Raw genomic sequence first — 20,685 nt, 5'->3', positions numbered from 1 at the left:
ACCACGCCAGAAAAATTTACTCGTAAAATTCATCCAAATAAAAAAAAAAGAAGAAAAAATATACAATTTGAAATTAAATTAAACTAAACTAAGCAATGGCAATGTTATCGTTAAACCATACTTCGTAGAATACAACGCTGTTGAAGACTGAGAGTTAAAGGGTGTTAAAGGAATTTTCGCGCCGATCGAGAACTGGATAAACGTAACAAACGAAATTTCCAATTGAATTCCTGTGTACTTACACTGGTTACCCTCCTGTGCGCCGAACGCGACCAGCATTTTTGCAAGCGGCCTATTGTTGCTGAGCACCGCAACATCCAGGGGTGACAGGCCGTCGCTGTTCACGCTGAAAGAATTCAATTCACACCGACGTTACTGCTGAGAAAATATTAATTGCCATTTAACGCCAGATCATTGCAGAAATCACGTTAACATAATTTATCATATCTAACGATTCATCGATGAGATTTCCTTTGAATGAAAAAAAGAAAGTAGCAAAAAGAGTCTAATACGAAAAATACACGAATTTCCATCGTGTGATCGTAGTCGTGTGCACGCATAGATTAAATAAATCGCAAAATCCATGGAAAATTCCAGCGGATACCATGTGCCCGCGTTCGAACGGAAAATAAACGGTTACGCCTATTTCCGTGAGGTAATCGGCATCAATTTCGTTCCGGGATAAACGTGCTTTCGCGAACTGCCATTAGTAAACTGGGACAAAGAGAGAAGAAGTGGATAAACGGATTATCGTGGCAGCGAATGGACATTCAGCGACGATTACGACGCGTGTACACCGATTGCAATGCAAACGTCGCGCAAACTCGCGGATCGCGATCATTCGATTACGCATCGAAAGTTCGATGCGTGTTTGTCATTTCGTATTCCACTCGTTGCGTTCGATCATTTTCGCGATCGATTCATCTTTCACATTACTTTATAACCAGTTAGCTGTCGCGACCTCTTTGAAAATTGTGTAGCTGAAATATGTCGCAAAAAGCGAGCAATGACGAGTATACTCGTCGAACATAGAGTATCTATGACTGTTATGTAATATAGAATTATGTTGTAACGAAACGATTCTTTTATTTTTTTAACTTCGTCACTACAATTTACTGCAATTATCGAGTTGAAATTTAAACAGCGAATTGTAAGTATCTTTTAAGCACGACGAGTGTACTCGTCATAACACAAAATATTGTCATTTCCTCATAGCGAGTATACTCGTGACAAACAGCTAACCGATAAACAGGTTGGTAAGATGAGATCAGAAGGATATTCGAATCGAGCTAAGTAATTTTCTCTGCAATTTGCCAAATTTCGTAATGAACGATTTCTAAGTATGGTACTTGAAGCAATTTACCGGTGTTAAAAAATGTAACATTCGAAAATATTTTTGTATTATCGGTTCTTACGTGAAAGCTCTGATTTGAATGAAATTTGGATGAAACTTTGTAGGCTTGAAGCCAACAATGGCACATACATTAATTTTACCACTCGTCAGGAAAGTAATTCTATCTATTTTTTTACGTGAAAATGAAATACGATCTTTTATCAAATAATATATCAAAGACTAATGACGCGAAGTTCAATATCGATAAGATGTTGAAGCTTAGATGACTCAAGTATAATCGATGTCGACTGATTAGAATTTAAAATACTAAATTTGGTAAAAATGTGAACAGTGATCTGTTCGTTCGAGGGATCACCAAAGTTTCATCCTTTTTCGTTCGGACTATTTTTCTTGCGAAAGTACGTGTCAAGGAAGAAGTTTCAAACTCCAGTTTGTTCTCTCCGGATTGTTCTTTGAATAACAGGTACTTCAGAGTATCACTATATTAAATTTCCATAAAATTCTATAAAAATCTACGATGAAATTTCAATTTGCAATTATACCAATTCTGCGACACGCTGTGCAATAAAGGGCGGAAAAACAATTAACACGCGTTACGTATGACAACGGAACGTTGCATCCAAGTAACTTTCGACTTAAGTAGATTACATATCGGATGAATAGTTATTAGCGCGCACAGCATGCTCGCTGTGGAATATCTGCGTCTATGGTGTCCATTTACTCGACTAAATCTAATTATCGTCGGGGATTGCAACATATCTAACGAGCCTTATGTTACGGATCGATACGATTACAATGTAGGGACCGTGTAACGTGTCGAAATGCGTACGAAGGGTTTGTCTGGGTCCTAGACAAACGGACGTTGCATCGAACGCTAATTAACGCGAGCTAACGTACTACAAGGCACCAAGCAAATTGGAATTTACTGTCTCGTGCCTCGACTTTGTCCCGTTCTGCTTATATCAAGATCCACCGATAGGCTAACAAACCGTGTATCGATGTGCCAATGAATTTTAGTCGAATAGAATTTTACGAGGAATCGTGATTTATGGTAGCAACTGCTCGTAGATGTTCACATTGTCTTCGTCGTGTCTAGCGGTTCGCCAAGTAGGGGAATTTTACGTAAAAAAGTAAAATTTGATGGAAAAAGTCAAGTTTCTTCGTTATATATTATACTTTGTTATAGTTAGACCGCAGATTTTTATGCGCGTTCGTATCTTTGCGAATATAAGTAAAAATGTTGAATTTCGATGGGAAATTGTTTTACCTACCGAGAATTATGGACAAACACTGTGCTTTGGATATTTTACACATTTGTTGTGTATTACGTGCATTCTCGCAATTTTGCAAAGTGCAATTTTGCACTTTCAAATTTCCTATAAATGCATAAAAATTCGCAGTCTGGTTAAGGCATCGTCGTGTAGGTTTAATATAAGAGACTGTTGCTTGACGTAGTTTGTGAGAGAGGATAAAAAAAAAAAGAATTACAAAGAAATATAGATGAAGTCAGTTTGATATAATACAGGTGAATTTTATGGATGAAATGTAAAAGGATAATTGATAGGTGCGGTAAAGGTGTGTACCTTACTTGATGATATTAAATGCTTGATTCGTGAAACATATAATTTGGCAAACAAAAGAAAGTTTATAAAATAGGAAGCATAAACAGACACTATAATCTTACGAAATGGATATAAAATTTAATGAAAACAGCGAACACGCGTGTATATCATAGAGTAGGTGATCGTCACAAATATGATAATATGAAATTGTTAGCACGAAAGTTACTAAAATTCATAGCGTATCAATTTTAAATTCTCTTTTAAATTCTCAAATACGGAATATAAATAAAAATAAATATTAATAAATTCAGAAAAATCTACGCTTTTATTCCATTATTCTTTTTATTCCTCCTTTTCTCTCCCTTCTCTGCACCCTCTACCTTTCTTCCAAGTTACGTAACACGTTGCACACTTTCGCAAGTAAAACTGCAAAACTGAGAACACGGTTGCGACAGATCAAGTCCGACTTTGCATTCAATTCGACGTCACAACTAATATATCACAATGACATGAAAGCGATCATCGAAAATAAAATCGAATCACTGCGGAACTCGACATGGGAAAACGAAAACACGACGATAGACGTCCATTCAGTCCGAGATGATATTTTCCAAAAATAGACCTGCAAATTCGTTGGACAGCAAATATCAATCGATATCCATAAAAGACTGAGAATAGGTCGAACAAGCTCACCCACTTTTGCTTAATCGCAAAAGAAGGAAGGCGTAACATTTGCGATAAAAAAAAGAATCACTGTAAAACGCTTATTAATTGGGTGCTTGAAATTTCAAAACGAAAGGGAACAACGTAACATTCCAGGCAACTATAAACCGATCTTAAACAGGACGGAAGTATTAAAACGTGTCTTACAGTTTCTCAAAAAGACACAAAGCTCTTCTAACTAATTTAAAAAATATAAATATATATATATTTATATTCATATTGCATAATATAAGGCGCTAATAATCCTGAGAGATGGACGAAGCTCTAAATAAATAAATTAAAAGGAGAAGCTAATATTAATATACTTTGTAAGTATAATAAATTTATAATATAAAAAATAATTTCAACAGAAGATGTTTCGATCGAATTGATCGAAAAATTGCTATCACGAGAAAGTAACATTTGGGCCAGGAACGCGCGCTTTTTATCTTGAACGAATCGAGCTTTCGCCACGCTACAGCAGCGAGAATTAAAGAGAGGTTTTTGTTTTTCGAAAAAAAGGGCATAAATAGGGCAGCTCGAATTTTCCTCGTAAATTCTTAACTGCGATCCGAGGAGAACGATATCTTTCGCTCCCGGCAGGATACGTTTTTCCACATGGAATCGACCATACATTTCCTGTATCGTAAATTGTTATCGAGGATAGGAAAAGAAGTTAGGTCTCGGGAAACAGACCTGAATATTTTTCCGCTGAATTTCTCTCGTTCCATAATTTCCACGAATAATCGAACGGATCAGCCATGTGAAAATCAATGAAAATTTCCTTGTTACTCTTCTGGCGATATGATTTGTGAAAAATAAAATATCTATAGTTACATCGAAATAATAGTCTTCAATTTTAACTGAAAATCTAATAGGACGTGTTACTTCAAAATTTATCGTGTACCACTAGAGAAGGCAAATTAAAGTCATCACTTTTGCTAGTAGATATAATTAATTGGCGAATTTCTTTTTCATTTATGGAAAATCTAAAAATGAACATAATAGTAGGTCTACGAAAATCAACAAAATATTTGAAGTACGAAATAAATCTCTCCCTATATTCTATTTTTTTTAGTTACGTTTACAAAAATATATTCATAAAAATATTTTCACATATATTTTTACATATTATTTCATTTCTGTTAAAAATAGATTACAATCTGTATCTACATTTGCAAGGACTAAAACCGACCTACTTGAAACTGATTCGTCTTTATCAGCTTTTAACAACGCTAGTTTCTATTCGTTTACGGAAAATTTAAAAATTGAGAAACGCAGGCGTAATATGCAAAAATATGTAAAATGTTTAAATTAGAACACTCGTCGTAATATAACTCATTTTCCTCAATTATGCTCATAACAGTACTAATTTTCATAGATAATTCACAGGTCAAATAACGATTATAAAGGTTTCTAATTAATTGTCCACATGATCAACCACGATTAAGACGATATAAATAATTACAAAAGAGAATAATTATCAGGTAACTACAATGGCTTTAAAAAATCGATAAACTTTGGGAATAGGAATCGGGTGCGTGTTTCAGAGGATCCATCGTCCAATCCTATGTTAATTGGCTTGTTTTCTGGGGCTGCCGGCGAAATTAATTAACAGTTGCAATTAACCTATATCAGAATCACGTGGAGTGCCATCGTTGGCCGGTTCTTTGCCTCAGTCATCGAACCAGCGCGTTATATCGCCAACATTTTTCCCATTTGCGAAGTGTTACATTTTTGTTTTTCCGCTTGTGCGTGAGAATTTCATTCGAAATGTATATTCTTCATTGCACGTGAAGCATGTATTATTAAAACGTTTCCAAACGAACCGTGAAAATGTTCCAACTCGAGGCGAAATGAAATTCTATCAAAAGCCGGAAAAATATTCGGAAACTCACCTGTTCACATCCACGTCTGTCGACTCCAAAATCGTTCTGGCTTTGTCGAGATGGCCATGCTCCACGGCTGCGAAGAGGGCTGGAAAAATCAAAACGAGGAATAAATTGAAACCACCGTTCATAGGGAAACAGTAATTTTCCTCGTGGAAAAAACGTTGGAAATTTTTATTGTTCCTTAACGAACCGGTAAACGCTCGTTGTATCTTATTAATTCATTTCGAAGTAAGAAACATCAAATGTATTAAAATAACGAAGAAGATACTATAGATGAGAACTCTAAGAAATAAATGAATAAAAATTGACCAAAAAAAAGAAATTGTACAGTGATGAACAAAAGTATGGACATGTACAGTTCCGTATAAATCTATGAAACGTACGATTCTTTATCTAATTTGTTTATCAAATATCACTTCGGAGGTTGAAGTTCAAGTACATCATAATTCATTAGACGTTAAACAGACGTGTAGTACAAATTAATAATAATTGTTCTCGACGAAACGTGAGATTTCTCTTGTAAAATCGACACTGGAATTGTTTAGAAACACACACAGGACGAAAAGTGTAATGTCAAAATAATATCAAAGTTGACATAGAAAATTCTTACAGTTTCAGTTCTTCAAAAATAAAAGATCTACGTACAATTGCTTCTGAAGACAAGCGAAATCATAATATTAGCTCTCAGTCTTTGAAAACTCAGCTTTCAAAATTACATTACGAAATTAATTAGAAACGGAATACATATGACTTTAATTACTATAGAATCTTCCAAGTTAACTTATGCTAGTACTTTTCTTCATCGCTGTAAATGTTTAAAAAATAGGAACTTCTTAAAGAAATGAATGGCAAATAAAGAAGAAAAAAAATCAAAGATACCATGCAGGTGTATGTTGAGAGACTGTGCCGTTAGGGGATTGATGTGCACCGACGAAATATTGTTCGATTGTTGATTTGGCTGTTGTTTTTTCTTGCCGAAACCTTCCAGGAACTCCATCCCTTGCAAAGAGTACAGCTCTGCGTGAACACAAATCAAAGCAACTGGATAAAGACAATCCGCCAGAGGAAAAAATTGCAAGGAAAGTCTTTCCGCGTGCAGAGATAAATAAATAAGCACACGACTGGACGACGATGGACGCAAAAAAGGATTTGGATTGACAACTAAGTGTCATTACCATGTAATGACAAAATCCGTTATCACTTAGTTGCTAACCCAATGGATAACAAAATCCTGACGACTGTAACTCGACTGTGCAGACCAACCGTCTCATAATCCGAAGGAGAGCAGAATTTCGTTTCTATTCGTGTTAACGCAGTATATACATATAGTTAATTCAACATTCTTGTACAAAGATAAACACAGAGGAGAAGAGTGTTCTTCGCGAAAACTAGAATATTTCATTCTTTCTTATTACGTATTGCGTAATTTTCGTCTAATTAAAATTCCTTTGAAGAATTCGCGCGTCCTCGCTCTCTTCTCCTCTCTCCCGTCTGCAGTGTCAAATGAAGCAATTAGAAAAGAAAAATAAATTGCAATAAGCGGTCTGCAAGGAAATCTCTTCCCCTTGACTTCGCTATATACGTGGAAAATCGATAAAATTACTCTTGTTTCGTAATATATTTATCGACCTAATAAATACGATATTGCAGTAACGTATCTTATATTGAGAGTAAAAGTGGACTAACAGCAATATTCAAAAAATAAAGTAATTCGCTGTTAAAAATAGATAGGTGTGCAACGATTCACTTTGGTACGTTAGTTGGTTTTATTTAGAAAAACGAATTCCTCCGCTTCTTTGGAATAAATTCATGCGAATCATAGATTGGCAGAAATTCAGAGAAAGTGTGGCTTAGTCCATTCCTGCTCTCAATAATTCTATCATAGAGTGTCCTGTGTAGGCATTGTGATTTATCAACAGACACTTCAGCTAAATAATTCAATTTGCCTAAAGAATTCGAAGAAGGTTTATTCACTGAATGTGTATGTGAAATTATGCAATCCGTCTGTCTATATTAATCGTAATATCGTATTGATTATAACTCTCCGCTAAAATATTCCTATTTATTCCCTGTTTCTCATAACATATGATCAGACCGAAAGGATTGATCCAGTTTATTTAAAGAATTCGAAGGAGACACGTGTCTCGAGTATACGATATCAAGTATCATATATTAATCTGACTATCTACATTAATTACAGTAATATATAATAATCGTTAATGTAAAATATTATATTAAAACTTCGTATGGTAGAAAAAAATTCTCTTCTAAATGCTCTCTAAGATATGAGCCAATTTAGCGGAAGAAATTCGACAAATTCTCAAAAAAGCTGATAGCCCATACTTGATCCAGAAGTGGTCGTGACAAGAATCCTATCCATGGACTCGGCATCCCTCGAGTCTTTCATCGACTTCTTCCTGCCCACCGTCACCTTGCTACGAAAGCTTCCACCACGAGCATTGGTCCAAAAATTCGCGATATTATCCACCGTCCTGATCCTGCAGGACTTGGATGAGCAAACCGAAGTCTTTCGAACTTTTTCGCCATCCTTCCGCCCTTTTTCCGTCGCCTCGATCCCGCGGTCATCCGCTTGCCAGTCGAACAACGTCGTCCCATCGACCGTGTTCAACGCCAAACTACTCCTCACCGCCTCTTCGTCTTGTAAAATCACGTCGTTCACCGACAAGCTCCTAGCTTTCGTTACAGTGAACACGGGACGATTGTTCTTATTGCACTCGAAATTCGCCTCCATGTCGAACACGGTTTTGTCCTCGGCGGATTTCCTCGTTTCATCTTCCGTTGGTCTGGCGGGATCTACGACTATCGTTAACCCAGTATCCTGATACGACTTCTCGATGGGGCGTTCTTCCTTCGTTTCGACGTGATCAGAATGCTCAGGTTCGAACACGAAACTGGAAAAGGACGAGTCCAAGGAACTGTCCAGCCGGAAAGTAGGATTCTCATAGGACAACTGGCTACCACAGAGAAGGTTTCTCTTCTCTTTCTCTCCGTTCGACACGGACGAAGTCTCCTCGTTGCTCTTCCAACGAAATATATGAGTTACTCTCGGGGACGAGGCGTCGTTGTTCCTCTTCGATGATTTCTCCTGCTCCTTGCGACTTTTGCCCATTATTCTGTCCGTAAGGCACAACTTGCTCTTCAGGTCCCTGGTGATTTTACGAGACTCCAGCTCGCTCGAGGAAATCGAATGTCCCAAGCTAGGAGACGTCGAGAGACTGTTGAGGGACTTGTCAGAGTCTTTCGACGAGTCTTTCGACGAATCGTTTGGAGGAATTTCGGGGCTTTTGGTTGGCCACGTGGTCTCTTCTACGAGGGACGTTTGGTTTCGGCGTTTCTTCGTGTCTCGCAGTGGTACCGGGGAAAGATCGAAGCCAGAGTTTAAACGAAGACTCGCGTGGTTTCGCAGCTTCGACATGAGCTTTATCGATGCACGAAAGGATCTCGACCGCTTCAAGGTCGACATCCTGTCGCTCGACGATCGCCTCGAGAGCAATTCCATTTTGGGACTGGACGCGGATAATTTGCGAAATTTCATCTGGAGGATCCTTCGATGTTTGCGGCTGATTTATTTTAATGTTCGGAAAGTTTCACTTGGTTTTTCTCGATCTCAGACAACTTAACCTGTGCGATCACGCACAGTGTATTACGTATGATATCACATTCGGTTTCTTCATAACTCGTGACTATCCTCGTTGACAATTTCGTTGAATATGCACAATGTTTGACTAAATATATCCTTCGATAGAGACTCATGTTACGTTTGATTTTCTTTGGCAGGGAAAGACTTCTTTCTTCTTTGGTTTAAGTAAGCTGAAATGTCACATTCTCACGGTAACCTCAAACGCTGACGATATTCCGGTAGATAAAACACAGACTGTTCTTTTTTTGGTCGGGCAAACACGATGAACATTTCCTACGAACGACCGAAAGTGTCGAAAGAAAAATTTACGACAAATGTCAGGTATCGCGAAATATATTTGTTGCGGCGAGAAATAAGCGTCCATTTGGATTACAGCCTATAAATATACTTCGTTTCTCATCAAGGTTAATAGCTCTCTTTATGACGACATTAAAAACATCGATACGTGGAATCGTCGTCACTCGCGCGAACAAATAAAAAGTAAAAATCAATAGTCTCCCGAGAAGACAAGAAAAGAAAAAGAAAAAAAAGGAGAAAGAAATAAGAAGAGTAGAAGAAACTAATGCAATCGTAAGAGCAATAACGTGGACCGCATTTTAAATCGAAATCCTACTCAATTCTACCGTTCTCTAGTTCCATTTGGAACAAGTCCCTGGGCTTGCTAAACGGTTAGATTACTCACAAAACGCGGCTACACCGGGAAAATTCATATTCCACGTCAAACGAACAACCGTAATTTCTAGAAACATGATAAGATAAGAGTTATCCGAGTTAGCCGAATTTTAATACCTTGAAGCACGATCTTGAACTATGCACGAAATAATCAAACTTGTATAGTACGAACCAGTGTTATTAAAACAATGAAAAACGATGAAACAATTGGAACGATCCTCTCGTAGGGTTGTTTGATCTTCTATCGTGTAACAACTGACGAAAGAAACAAATTAACTCGTGGAAATAAAGTAATATACACGCGCCACAGAATTACGTCAGTTGCAACTGAGAATATCGACGTTAGCCTCGCGGACTTTCATTTTGACGAGTAGAAATTACGTCCTCGTAGATAACCATGATCTGCGATGTTGAGCTTTCAACGTAAGTACGCGATACGTTTATTTCACAGTTTATCACGCCGGTGTTAATAACGAGTTACATAATCTCTTTGCAGATGTAGATGGTTCAACTTTTGCTTCTTGTAATCGAATTTCACGCGTTCACACGACAGATGACATGTACATAATAGTCAGTCTGACTGAAATATTCTTCTGACTTTGATAACTCTATCCGAACGAACGAGGAAGAAAATGAGAAAAGTTTGAACGCTATCGCGGACGAATTTCAAATCGACAGACGCTCGTTGCGACCAACACGAGCGAGTCCGAACGAATGCGTGTCACACGACAGACTGACGTATGCCCGTAGCGAAACGATTTTATTATTTACTTAGGACACGCACCCGGTCGATTCCAGTGCGCCAACCACAATTACCCATTACGAAGAAGTGGACTGAACGTCGACTCTTCCTCCTCGAGACGAGCGTGACAATTTGTTAGCCCAATCAAACTTATTGCCGGCGTCCGTAGCTGGCCATTGGATCGCCAAGATCGAGGGCATTGCATCGAGAGTGGCCAAAAGAGTAAATCGAAATGGTTAGAGCAAGCATCGAGGAAGTGGATAAACGGAGATTTGATTGTCCAACGTCACCGATCTTCTGATTTACTTCTAATCGATATAACGCGATCTTAATGTTTCTATCGAATAGATTGATTGCCTCTGGAACTGTTTCCTGGCGAGAGAATACGCGCGATATTTATTGGTTGGATTTAGGATTCGATTAGAGAAGCATCGGAAGGCAGCGAATTTATGGCACGAGTGTTTCTTGAAATTGTTTGGAATTCTTGACCGAGGGATATGCAAAGTGATTTTGATAATTGATTTCAGATTTACTGAAGCATCGGAGAAGATTAAATCAGACTACAAGTATTTTCTAAAGTCGTTCGCAAACTTCTGTACACAATTTGAGTGGATGTTTGTAACTGCTTTAGAATATGAATTAGAATTTTGCGAAATATAGAGAAGCGTTGGAAACGAATTTCTAAACTGGCTGTACGAGGACGCTGAATACTTTTAAACCTCCTATTACGCTTTTGCGATTAGTCACGGGAAACTAACAAATGACTGACGAGTTACTTTTCAACTTCTACCATAGAGATAGATGTTCTGTTAACGTTAGATAGCTTTGGGATTAATGCCGATGACGAATCTGTACAAATTTGTTTCAATTGGGAAAGTTTCGAGATCTGTACTTAGTCTAGAAATTATTGATAATCCGCAAATATTCCTGCATTCGTTACTGTAACTTTCATCATGGAAACAGATATCTGGTTAAGCTTCGTCAGCCATGGAATTAGTACAGAAAACAAATCTCTCGGAATTTCCTAGTTTTCACAAGTTTCAAGCTTCCCGAGTATCTCACAAATTATTGACAATGCACAAATATTCTTGCATCTGTTGCAATAATTGCTTCAATTATTATGGGTCATAGCTATAGCATAAACGTGTCAAACTTTCATAGCCCTAGAATCAATCTTCCTGGAAAATCTGTAAAATATTTTAATTTTGAGAAGTTTTACGATCCGCACTCGGTGTATTGTAAACAATTTAAATCTACAAGCGTTCCTGCATCTATTGCTTCGATTATTATGAAACATATTATGGAATAAATAAATAAATATTATAGAAATATGTAGATAAGCTTTAAACTTCGATGCTATTAGAATTAATACAAACAACGAATCCGTAGAAAATTTCTAACTTCCAGAAGTTTTAGGCAGCCTGAGTATCTCACAAGTTATTGACAAGGCACAAATATTCTGTTGCTTCAATTATTATGCGTCATAGCCCTAGAATCAATCTTCATGGAAAATCTGTAAAATATTTTAATTTTGAGAAGTTCTACTATTCACGCTCGATGTATAAACAATTTAAATCTACAAGCGTTCCTGCATCTATTGCTTCGATTATTATGAACTATATTATGGAATAAATAAATAAATATTATAGAATATTTATATACAAACTAAATGTATATATTATATATATATAGAAAATTTCTAATTCCCAAAAGTTTCGGGCATTCTGAGTATCTTACTCAAATTATCGACAATCTATAAACAATTCGTGAAGCTGTTATTCCGATACTCTTAGAATTAAAATTAATACTGATACCGAATCTCTGCAAATTCTCAATCTCGGATAAGTTTTAACGCTTCCTGCTTTTACTCGCCTCCAGTAACTTACGAACATGACTGGGCAATTTCTAGACCTTTCTGCGACCGCATCTTGAGCAGTTACATATTGCGGCTCTTGTATTGGGTCGGCAACTAAATGATTACGGACTTTGTCATTAGGTAGTAATGACAGTAATGCATGAAACACGCGCTTCATTCACCGATATGCGACTGGAAACGAACAAAAGCATTTGTGTACTGAACGAAGCAACTGGCTAGCGAACTTTGCCCGTAAACTTCGAGGAAACCTGGAAATCGGACAAGTGGATGGTTTGTCGACGAATACAATTAGGCTAGAAGATGAAAGTGAAATAAGTGGTTTTGCAAGCTTCACGAAGAAGACGCATCTCACCATTGCAATGAAGAATAGAGATCGATCTGAGCATCGATCTCATCCGAATATTCTCTTTGAGATCAATCGGCTGGGTTCGATAGAATGACCATTGTTGTCGACGAAACTTGTGATTTGAACGCCAAATAGAAATTCCTTGCAGATATATGCGCAGTGAAAATCGACTGGTCGACCCTTATCGAAAAGTAAACGGTGTCACGAGAGAAAAAAGACGTAGATGCTAAAACCAATAAAATAATACGTAAAAAGAAAAATCGATGGATATGAAAATCGTTGTAGGAACGAGCCGAGGTAAGTGCAAATTAAACAGAACTGACGGAAATGATATTATAAGCACGTCGATGATTAGATAAACTCGACAGACGGACGATTGGAGGCTGGCAGATGGTCGAATTGTTAATTTTGAAATGTTGATAAGCACACAGCGTAAAAGAATGTGCAGTCGGACACACAGGTCTGTGTACGCTTATTGAATTTTACGTATTTGATTTATAGAAAAGGACATAGTAGATGCCGGAAAAATCGTAAATTGTAGGTCGTTTTTGATACCTGTGCAGCGGAATATAAATTTGTATTTTTTATACATGTTTTCGTGTATACTTCTTTACGTATATCATTTTCCTATACAATGTAAATTTAATAAAATTCCATATTTGGGTTCTAAAGATATTAATGTAATAATAAGTCTACTTTTTTAATGAATTGTGTAACTTATTTGAATATGTAAGTCGTATATATATAAGTAAATTTAAATATAAATTCAATCAACATAAAATTTGATACGATTTCTCAACACAATCTAATCATCGTTGTTATAATTATTTCAGAATTGAAGAATGTACGTAGGCTTATGTAAGAGACTGTATGTTTTGCAACCAACTGGACTGCAGAAACACGAGCAGCTTCGACGTACTCGGATCGATCGAGAGGAATAAAATCGCTCTCTTGCGATACAGATTGGAGTTCGTTAGAAGTTAACGAGGTAATTACGGTTCGTCGAGATGATAATGGGATAATTAAAGCCAGAGGTAAGTAAATTGTCAGGGGAGGATTGATTTGTCCAAGATTCCGTCGACGCTCTAAGAAACTGGAGAAATCAAACGGCAGCAATTATCGACTTTGCAACTTAAGATATTACAAACTCTACAACAAGCAATATTATCTCTCAATGATTCCTTCAAACGACGAAATCCTCCACTTTCGAACTTCAAATATGATAAAGACGAGAGCAAGCAAAATAATCTTTCATTGAATCCTTCAAACGGTAAATTATCGGCTCTAGAATTTGAAACATTAAAAAAAGCAAAAAAAAAAAAAAAAACAAAACACGCGATATTATGTTTGATTAATTTCTGCGAGCCGCGATTATCGACTTCAGAGCTTCGAATATTTAAAAAAGAAAAGCAAGCAATATTATCTGCCGGCAATTCCTTCAAATGGCAATTACTATCGGCTTCAGAGCTTGAGACTATCGAAGAAAGAGAAACTATCGATATTTCTTTCGAATACCTAATTTTTCCGAGTGGCAATTATCGTGGTTAACAAGCGAGAGAGTACATCAATTTCTTCATCGAGAAAATATGTATCTGGATATAGAATAGTAGAAGGGGTAGAAGAAACAATAGAGAGATGAAGAGGATACATATCAGTAACTTCCTCTCGTTTTAACGTCTATTGTGCTAATGGCCACTAATAACGCTTCCGTTTCCCCTTTCTTCTTCGTGATTACTGTCTCACGATTGTTACTACGAAAGATCGTATCGTCGTAATTCCACGCTCAGATTTCCAACGACGTTAAAAGACGAAGAGGCTCTACCATCTAACGAGATACACGTTCGCCATTTATATTGCCTTTCGAATTCTCTCGATATTATAGAAGCCTATTTCGAGTCTCATTTAACTAGAAAACGCAGCAGAGCAACCCGTGCCGCGGTAACAATGTTAACAAGAGATCTCTTTTTTTTTTTTTTCTTTTCCTTCTCGATAGAGAGAAGTGGCTTTGCCGCATCGAGACGCCGATTCCATCGGATGGGCTTCAATCCGAGGATATTACTTTCCTCGGCAGTCGAATGAAATTAGAACTTTTACTACTTCCCTGTCGAAGCAACTTTTTCGCCACCATTAAGAGCTCCAAGCAACGAAAGTGGATTACATTACGGAAAATTGCTTCGCGTTTTCTTGTTCGATGGAGCTGGATTAATCACCCTTTGGAACGTGCTGAAGGGAATAACAGAAAAGACAGGAGAAAAATCATTTTATGGCCGAGTCGTGATTTTCCGCGCCGCTCGATCCCACTTCCCCTCGATACCAAATGAACATTCGATGACCAAAATGAAATTTCCGTCATCGATAATGGTTATTCATAAGTAACCTGAAATTAATAAAAACCGACGAGGATTGCCGATAATCAAAAAAAATGTTTCACGTTTTATGTTAACATAATATAATTAAGTTAATAGCTTTTAAAATTTGTCTTATGGCACTTACAATGTCTGATCTCAACTAATATTGTGACTTCCACGAAATCATAAGCTTTGAATGCCTAATACTTACGAATAATGTAATATAACGTAATATGTATTTTTTTATATTTCTAATTCTAATTTATAACAAGATTTATCGTTTTATTATTACTATTATTATTTATTTTGCTATTATTAATTAGAATTTTGTTTTACAAATTATACAAGTATAAATACAGAAGTATAGAAGTATAAAAATTTATGCAAAGTACAATAGTATAGAGACAAGTGCTGTATGAAAAATCTTCGTTAATGTACAAGATTGTGGCAAGCGAAAATCGGATGCGAATGTGTGAACCTCGATTCGAGAGCGATCAGAGGCAACGAACATTGTTCCTGGGGATCCAGGCGCGGGAAACCAGGAGAAAGGGCAACGAGGGCAAAGGATACAAAAGACAGAGTAATAAACGGGCATCCAAGCCACTGTTTTATCTCTGCACAAGCGTCGACGCGCTGTCACCGAAGCAGAAATCCTGAAAAAACGATTTGCGGCTAACGGGGCCTTTTATAAGCCACGTTTGGTTCGATGTGCCGGGTTAGGAATCGAACGACCACGTGTCCTCTTTGTTAATCTCGCAAAAGGAATACGAATACCGATTTCGACGAAAAATACGATATCAAAGGAAAGGAAGCCTGGAAACTCTCCTGACCCTGACAAAGAGTAATTAAAGCATCTGTCCTCTTTTATCGCGTCGTGCTCGTTATATCTCGTCGATAAATTACAATCCATTTTCTCTGAAGTTACTGTACTCTGGCATTGTTAATATAGCGTTGTTCCGTAACGAACCGCGTGCCACCAGCAAGCCATCGACCGTGAAATTAATGAATCGTTAAGGAAAGTACTAATAGGGAAACGTCAGGTGAGGAAATAACAATTTTTTACGATAATTCTTGGATCCTCGCCGCGGACAGATTAAGACAAAAGTTGTTATCGATGTTGAAAATTGAACTAATCCTTTCAATATTTACATATATTGTTCATATATCGTATACGTGCACCTATTTGATTTTATATTGTATTTATGTATGGTATTATATTTATTTTACACGTTAAGTTAACGAGAAACTAATGATTTTCTACGAACAATACGTACTTTCTTGTGGAGTGAATGAATCGTGTTTATAAATTCAAGTTGTTTATTCAAAAATCCAATATTCTATCAAAATTAAATATACTCAGTGATGTGTGTTGTAGGATATTTGCACCGCTGATAGATTTCGATAAAGTGAAGTAGAACCCTGTTTTCAGCGGATCATTTCTCGGTTATTATGAAATTCCCAAATAGAACGCGTAATTCATTGAATCTATAGAAACGAACAAATCGCTAAAAAAAAGAATACCGGACTAGTGGGCTGAGATAAAGTAAAATAAAAAAAAATTCTCTAATAAAGCGCACGATACGCGAGAATTAGGGCAATTAAAACGTAGAACGGCCTTGGACAGATGAAAACGTTAACAATGGATCCTTTTGAGGCGTTCTCCCTTATCGGAACACCGTCTACGATAAACTGCAATCTACTTCCTTTGCCGCGTGAAACTACGGTTCTTTGACACCAGACGAACGCCTCCTTCCGCTCGTCAAGCTCTTCCAACTGACTCAAGACGCATACTTAATGAATTCGAACGACGTGTTACAAAAACATAGCAACACGATGAACATCAAGATACCACTAGACTGTGAATACGCGTAATACTTAAAAATGTACAAAACGTTGCAAGTCAGGTATCCGTTATACAACGTACATATATAATTTATAATATTTAGAAGATTTATAATAAAAAAAACAAATCTCTATGTAGCCTCTATTACCTTAGCGTTCTAATTGGAAATTTTTAATATTTTATTTCTTTAGTATTTCAATTAGTATTCTTTGATATATTCCATTTCTTCCTGTTAATAAAAATACGCGTAAATATCTGCAATCTAATTATTACATTACAATGCGAAATTAACAACCAAATACGATTTTGGCAACTTGAACAATTTATATAAGTCGTAATATTTACAAATCTATCTGTTTTACTATTTCTTTGTGTCCATAAAAATATAAGATTACGAGGATACAAGACTCACACCTACGATGAATATTGTCGAGACGTGCTATTGTAAGTAACGTCCCTCTAATTTTTCATGATAATAATTTTTCATGATAATAATTTTTAACTCGTCGTTTGGTGAATCATAATAACGAGAAGAAGGCAAACTGCCGTGAGATCATACGATAGAGATGAAGCTAAAATATTAACCCTCGGCGAAGGCTGGATCAATTCTGACTCATGTAGTTGTTTCACGTTTATTACTTTCTAAGTTACATTTAAGTGTTATTATTCCATCAAACAATATATGTACATGATTTTGATAACGAATTTATTGTTTAAGTGGATTTTGCTGTCATATTATAGTCAGCCCTTCGCTTCATTATTATAACATAAAATAAACAGTGACTCAATCGCTGCTGGGCGGGCATTAAAGCCAGGAAAAGATACGTAATCATTTTTAATTTTGATTCTAAGAAATATAACGTACGCGCTTAACCTTAACCATTTACTAACGTTGCTGCACAACGCGTTACTAACACGAACGACCAGACCAGTGGGCGTTAAGCTTAACGTTATAGTAAATAACATGCTTACGAACAGTTAAACTTAACGCTCAATGACCACATACTATGTACGTATGCATTATTTTCCTCGGAAAAATATTAAAAAATAATGATCTTTCTCTGGTCTTACAAAATATCATATCTTTAATATTTAAGCTTCGTTGCTATTATTTAATTAAAGTGTTCAATTAAAGGAAAATAAATATATACATATACATATATGTATGTTGAATTAATCTTGATCAAGTTAAAATGTTTTTCTCCAAGGAAGCAACGTTTAATACGTTTTTCGAAAATTCTATATATGAGATAGTCGAAAGAGAAAAGGCAATGTCTTTGGGATATCAAGAGAAATGTGAAGAAAAGCGAAAGAAAATACCTAAAATTGGTGGGAAAATGTCCATGAACGAATCGACTTATGGTTATGCAACCTTCCATGCATAGAAGTTTACCTCGCAAGGACGCACGTGCGTCCGTTCACTACCGTTCTCGAATACCATCGAGAGCAAGTCGACCATTCGAGTTGAGATAGCGTTCATCGTGTTTCCCAAGAAGGAAAAGGAACTATGTACTCTTGTCTGACGACAGCCATTTTCTGCCATAACGCGGTTGCACACTTCGCATATATTCGAAAATCTCATTCTCAACCTTATTTCGCAAATGCAAGTTAATAAAATATTATAAAAATAATTTTCTTTCTTCTAGAAAAGTCTCTTCAGATGTTACTTTAATCGTTTCAAATAATAATAGGTTAAGTACGAAGAATACGATAAAAATAATTTTCTTTCTTATAGAAAAATTTGATAATATATTAATCGTTCCAATTGAAAAGGTAGATCGAGCGACAATATGTACGAGGAAAAAATATTTGACTGACGTATCGATTGATCTGACGATAAATATTAAATTCCAATACTTGTCGTGGCAAAAATGACTGTCTCGATACCAGATACGCCTGTCAGCGTAATAGATTACCTGTATTTTGGATGTTACACTCGTGACACGTGATATTTGTGTACACTCTGTGACACGGTGACGATCCCAATTGTAGATCGACACCTTATACCTCTCTAACTAGGTTAATTCACTTTAACGACCTGCACATGAACATTATGCAGTCCACATTTATGAAATGACTAATTAAGTGACGATCAAGTTTGCTTAGCAATTACGTCGCCATTATCGTTCGTAAAAAAATTTACATAACCTGTATCTTCTTGACAACCTTATACTAAATTCAATTCGTCATCTCTTGAAAAATAAATACAAGGTAACTCGTTATCAATTAATTTTTTAACTATAGATAAAAGAATCTGCGATATGCTATTTGAACGTTTACTCTTTAAGCAAACAATCGATTTCTCGCGCGTTACCGACCGAGCAGTGCCGTTTGGAGGCAAGCGTCCCCTGTTCGAAACTTAACCTGTCACCTTCCACGCACTTTTCATTCTGTTTCTCAATTCACCACGTTTCACCGCCAACTCGGAATCTCCTTACAAGTCGTCGACCAACGTGCCTCAACCGCGTAACCAGTTCTCACAACACTGATCAACAATTTCTTCCTCCAACCTCTTCATGTTCGATGTTTCTTGTCGTTACCGGGTGGTTATGTTTTCTCCATTTTATTTTCTTCCTTTTCTCAGTCGTAGTTTTCTCCGATTCATTCCAAGGCACACACTAACGAACACACTTTCACAGAGGCTAAACGTCACATTTTTCACGAACGTTTCTCGACACGAGTTTCATGGATAAACACACGATACTCGTTGCAGAGCCGGCGACAACGATGTGGCATTACTGGCGGGTACACATGGAACGCGACCCTCGGCGGTCGAGCAAACAGCTGCCGTCTAGCCCCCACCATACCGGACGCCCCCATCGTTCCAGCACTTCGTTTTGACCGTACCCTTCTACAGTCTGCCTTTTTATCAATGAAGCTTGGACATCCGAGCGATTTCTTTCGTTATGAAAATTTAATTATTGCGATAAATTTTGGGAGAAATAAAAATGTTTGTTGTATGTGATTATACGCATATGGCTGCGTTTCAACGTGGATGTATTTATTATAAGAGCGTGTAATAATTAGGCTGTGGAATTTTATACTTTCATGGAAATATAAAGCGACATTAATTCATAGAACGAATACAAACGTGCAAAAATATAGAGTGCAGTCGAATAATATTTATAAGCGGGTACCGACGTGTTTCCTTACGAAAAGATAAGAAGATACATAATGAAATTTTTTTCATGCGGCACGACGCTCCGTTGTCGAGGAAACCGAGCTTGAAAATTTGCAAGGTATAATTGAACTTGGCTAATTACCGACTGGGTAGGATCAGTCAGTAATTTATTCTAAATATAATATAATAAATATTCTAAATATAGTATATATATATATATATAGCGAAAATAAGTAAAAGATGGCGAATAAAATTTACGTTTAAGGCTTCATTTTCAAGAAAATGGAGTCTGGGCCTGTTTAGATAACAATTGGCCTAGTATACGCTTATGGTAAATTTTCAAATTTATTTTTCTCAGAAGCAAAGCGTTTTGCGGGATAATTTTACTCTACGTCTTCGATTTATTTTTACAGAATAATTGTATCTGTCCTATCAATTATTTATTATTGTCCAATTCGGAATTAGCTATGTTCAGATATACTCGATAAATTTTTACACTCGATTTTCTCAAAAAAACGAAACGATATATGAAAAAATGTCATTCCATATTCCTTTCTTATTTTTTC

At 36.7% G+C, this 20,685-nt stretch overlaps 1 protein-coding gene across 7 annotated transcripts in view; it reads right to left on the bottom strand.

Moving 5' to 3' along the window:
* The window catches only part of LOC117243233, a 185,605-nt gene that overhangs the window by 12,207 nt on the left and 152,713 nt on the right, over nucleotides 1-20,685 (bottom strand). For 3 of the 7 annotated variants that reach the window (XM_033510522.1, XM_033510524.1, XM_033510523.1), the window contains 3 exons: nucleotides 6,390-6,527; nucleotides 5,517-5,595; nucleotides 243-346 (listed from right to left, as the gene is read on the bottom strand). In XM_033510522.1, the coding sequence (XP_033366413.1) occupies nucleotides 243-346; nucleotides 5,517-5,595; nucleotides 6,390-6,527 (321 nt within the window). Of the gene's footprint in view, nucleotides 1-242; nucleotides 347-5,516; nucleotides 5,596-6,389; nucleotides 6,528-7,853; nucleotides 9,695-15,832; nucleotides 15,838-17,360; nucleotides 17,371-20,685 lie in introns of those variants that run through there. The other 4 variants (XM_033510520.1, XR_004495421.1, XM_033510521.1 and 1 more) reach the window with 4 other exon arrangements.

This window comes from Bombus vosnesenskii, unplaced genomic scaffold (assembly GCF_011952255.1).
Source record: "Bombus vosnesenskii isolate JDL3184/JDL3185 unplaced genomic scaffold, Bvos_JDL3184-5_v1.1 scf7180000013265, whole genome shotgun sequence".
In the NCBI taxonomy this organism is placed as follows: Eukaryota; Metazoa; Arthropoda; class Insecta; order Hymenoptera; family Apidae; genus Bombus; species Bombus vosnesenskii.
This window is presented reverse-complemented; position numbering and strand designations above follow the sequence as displayed.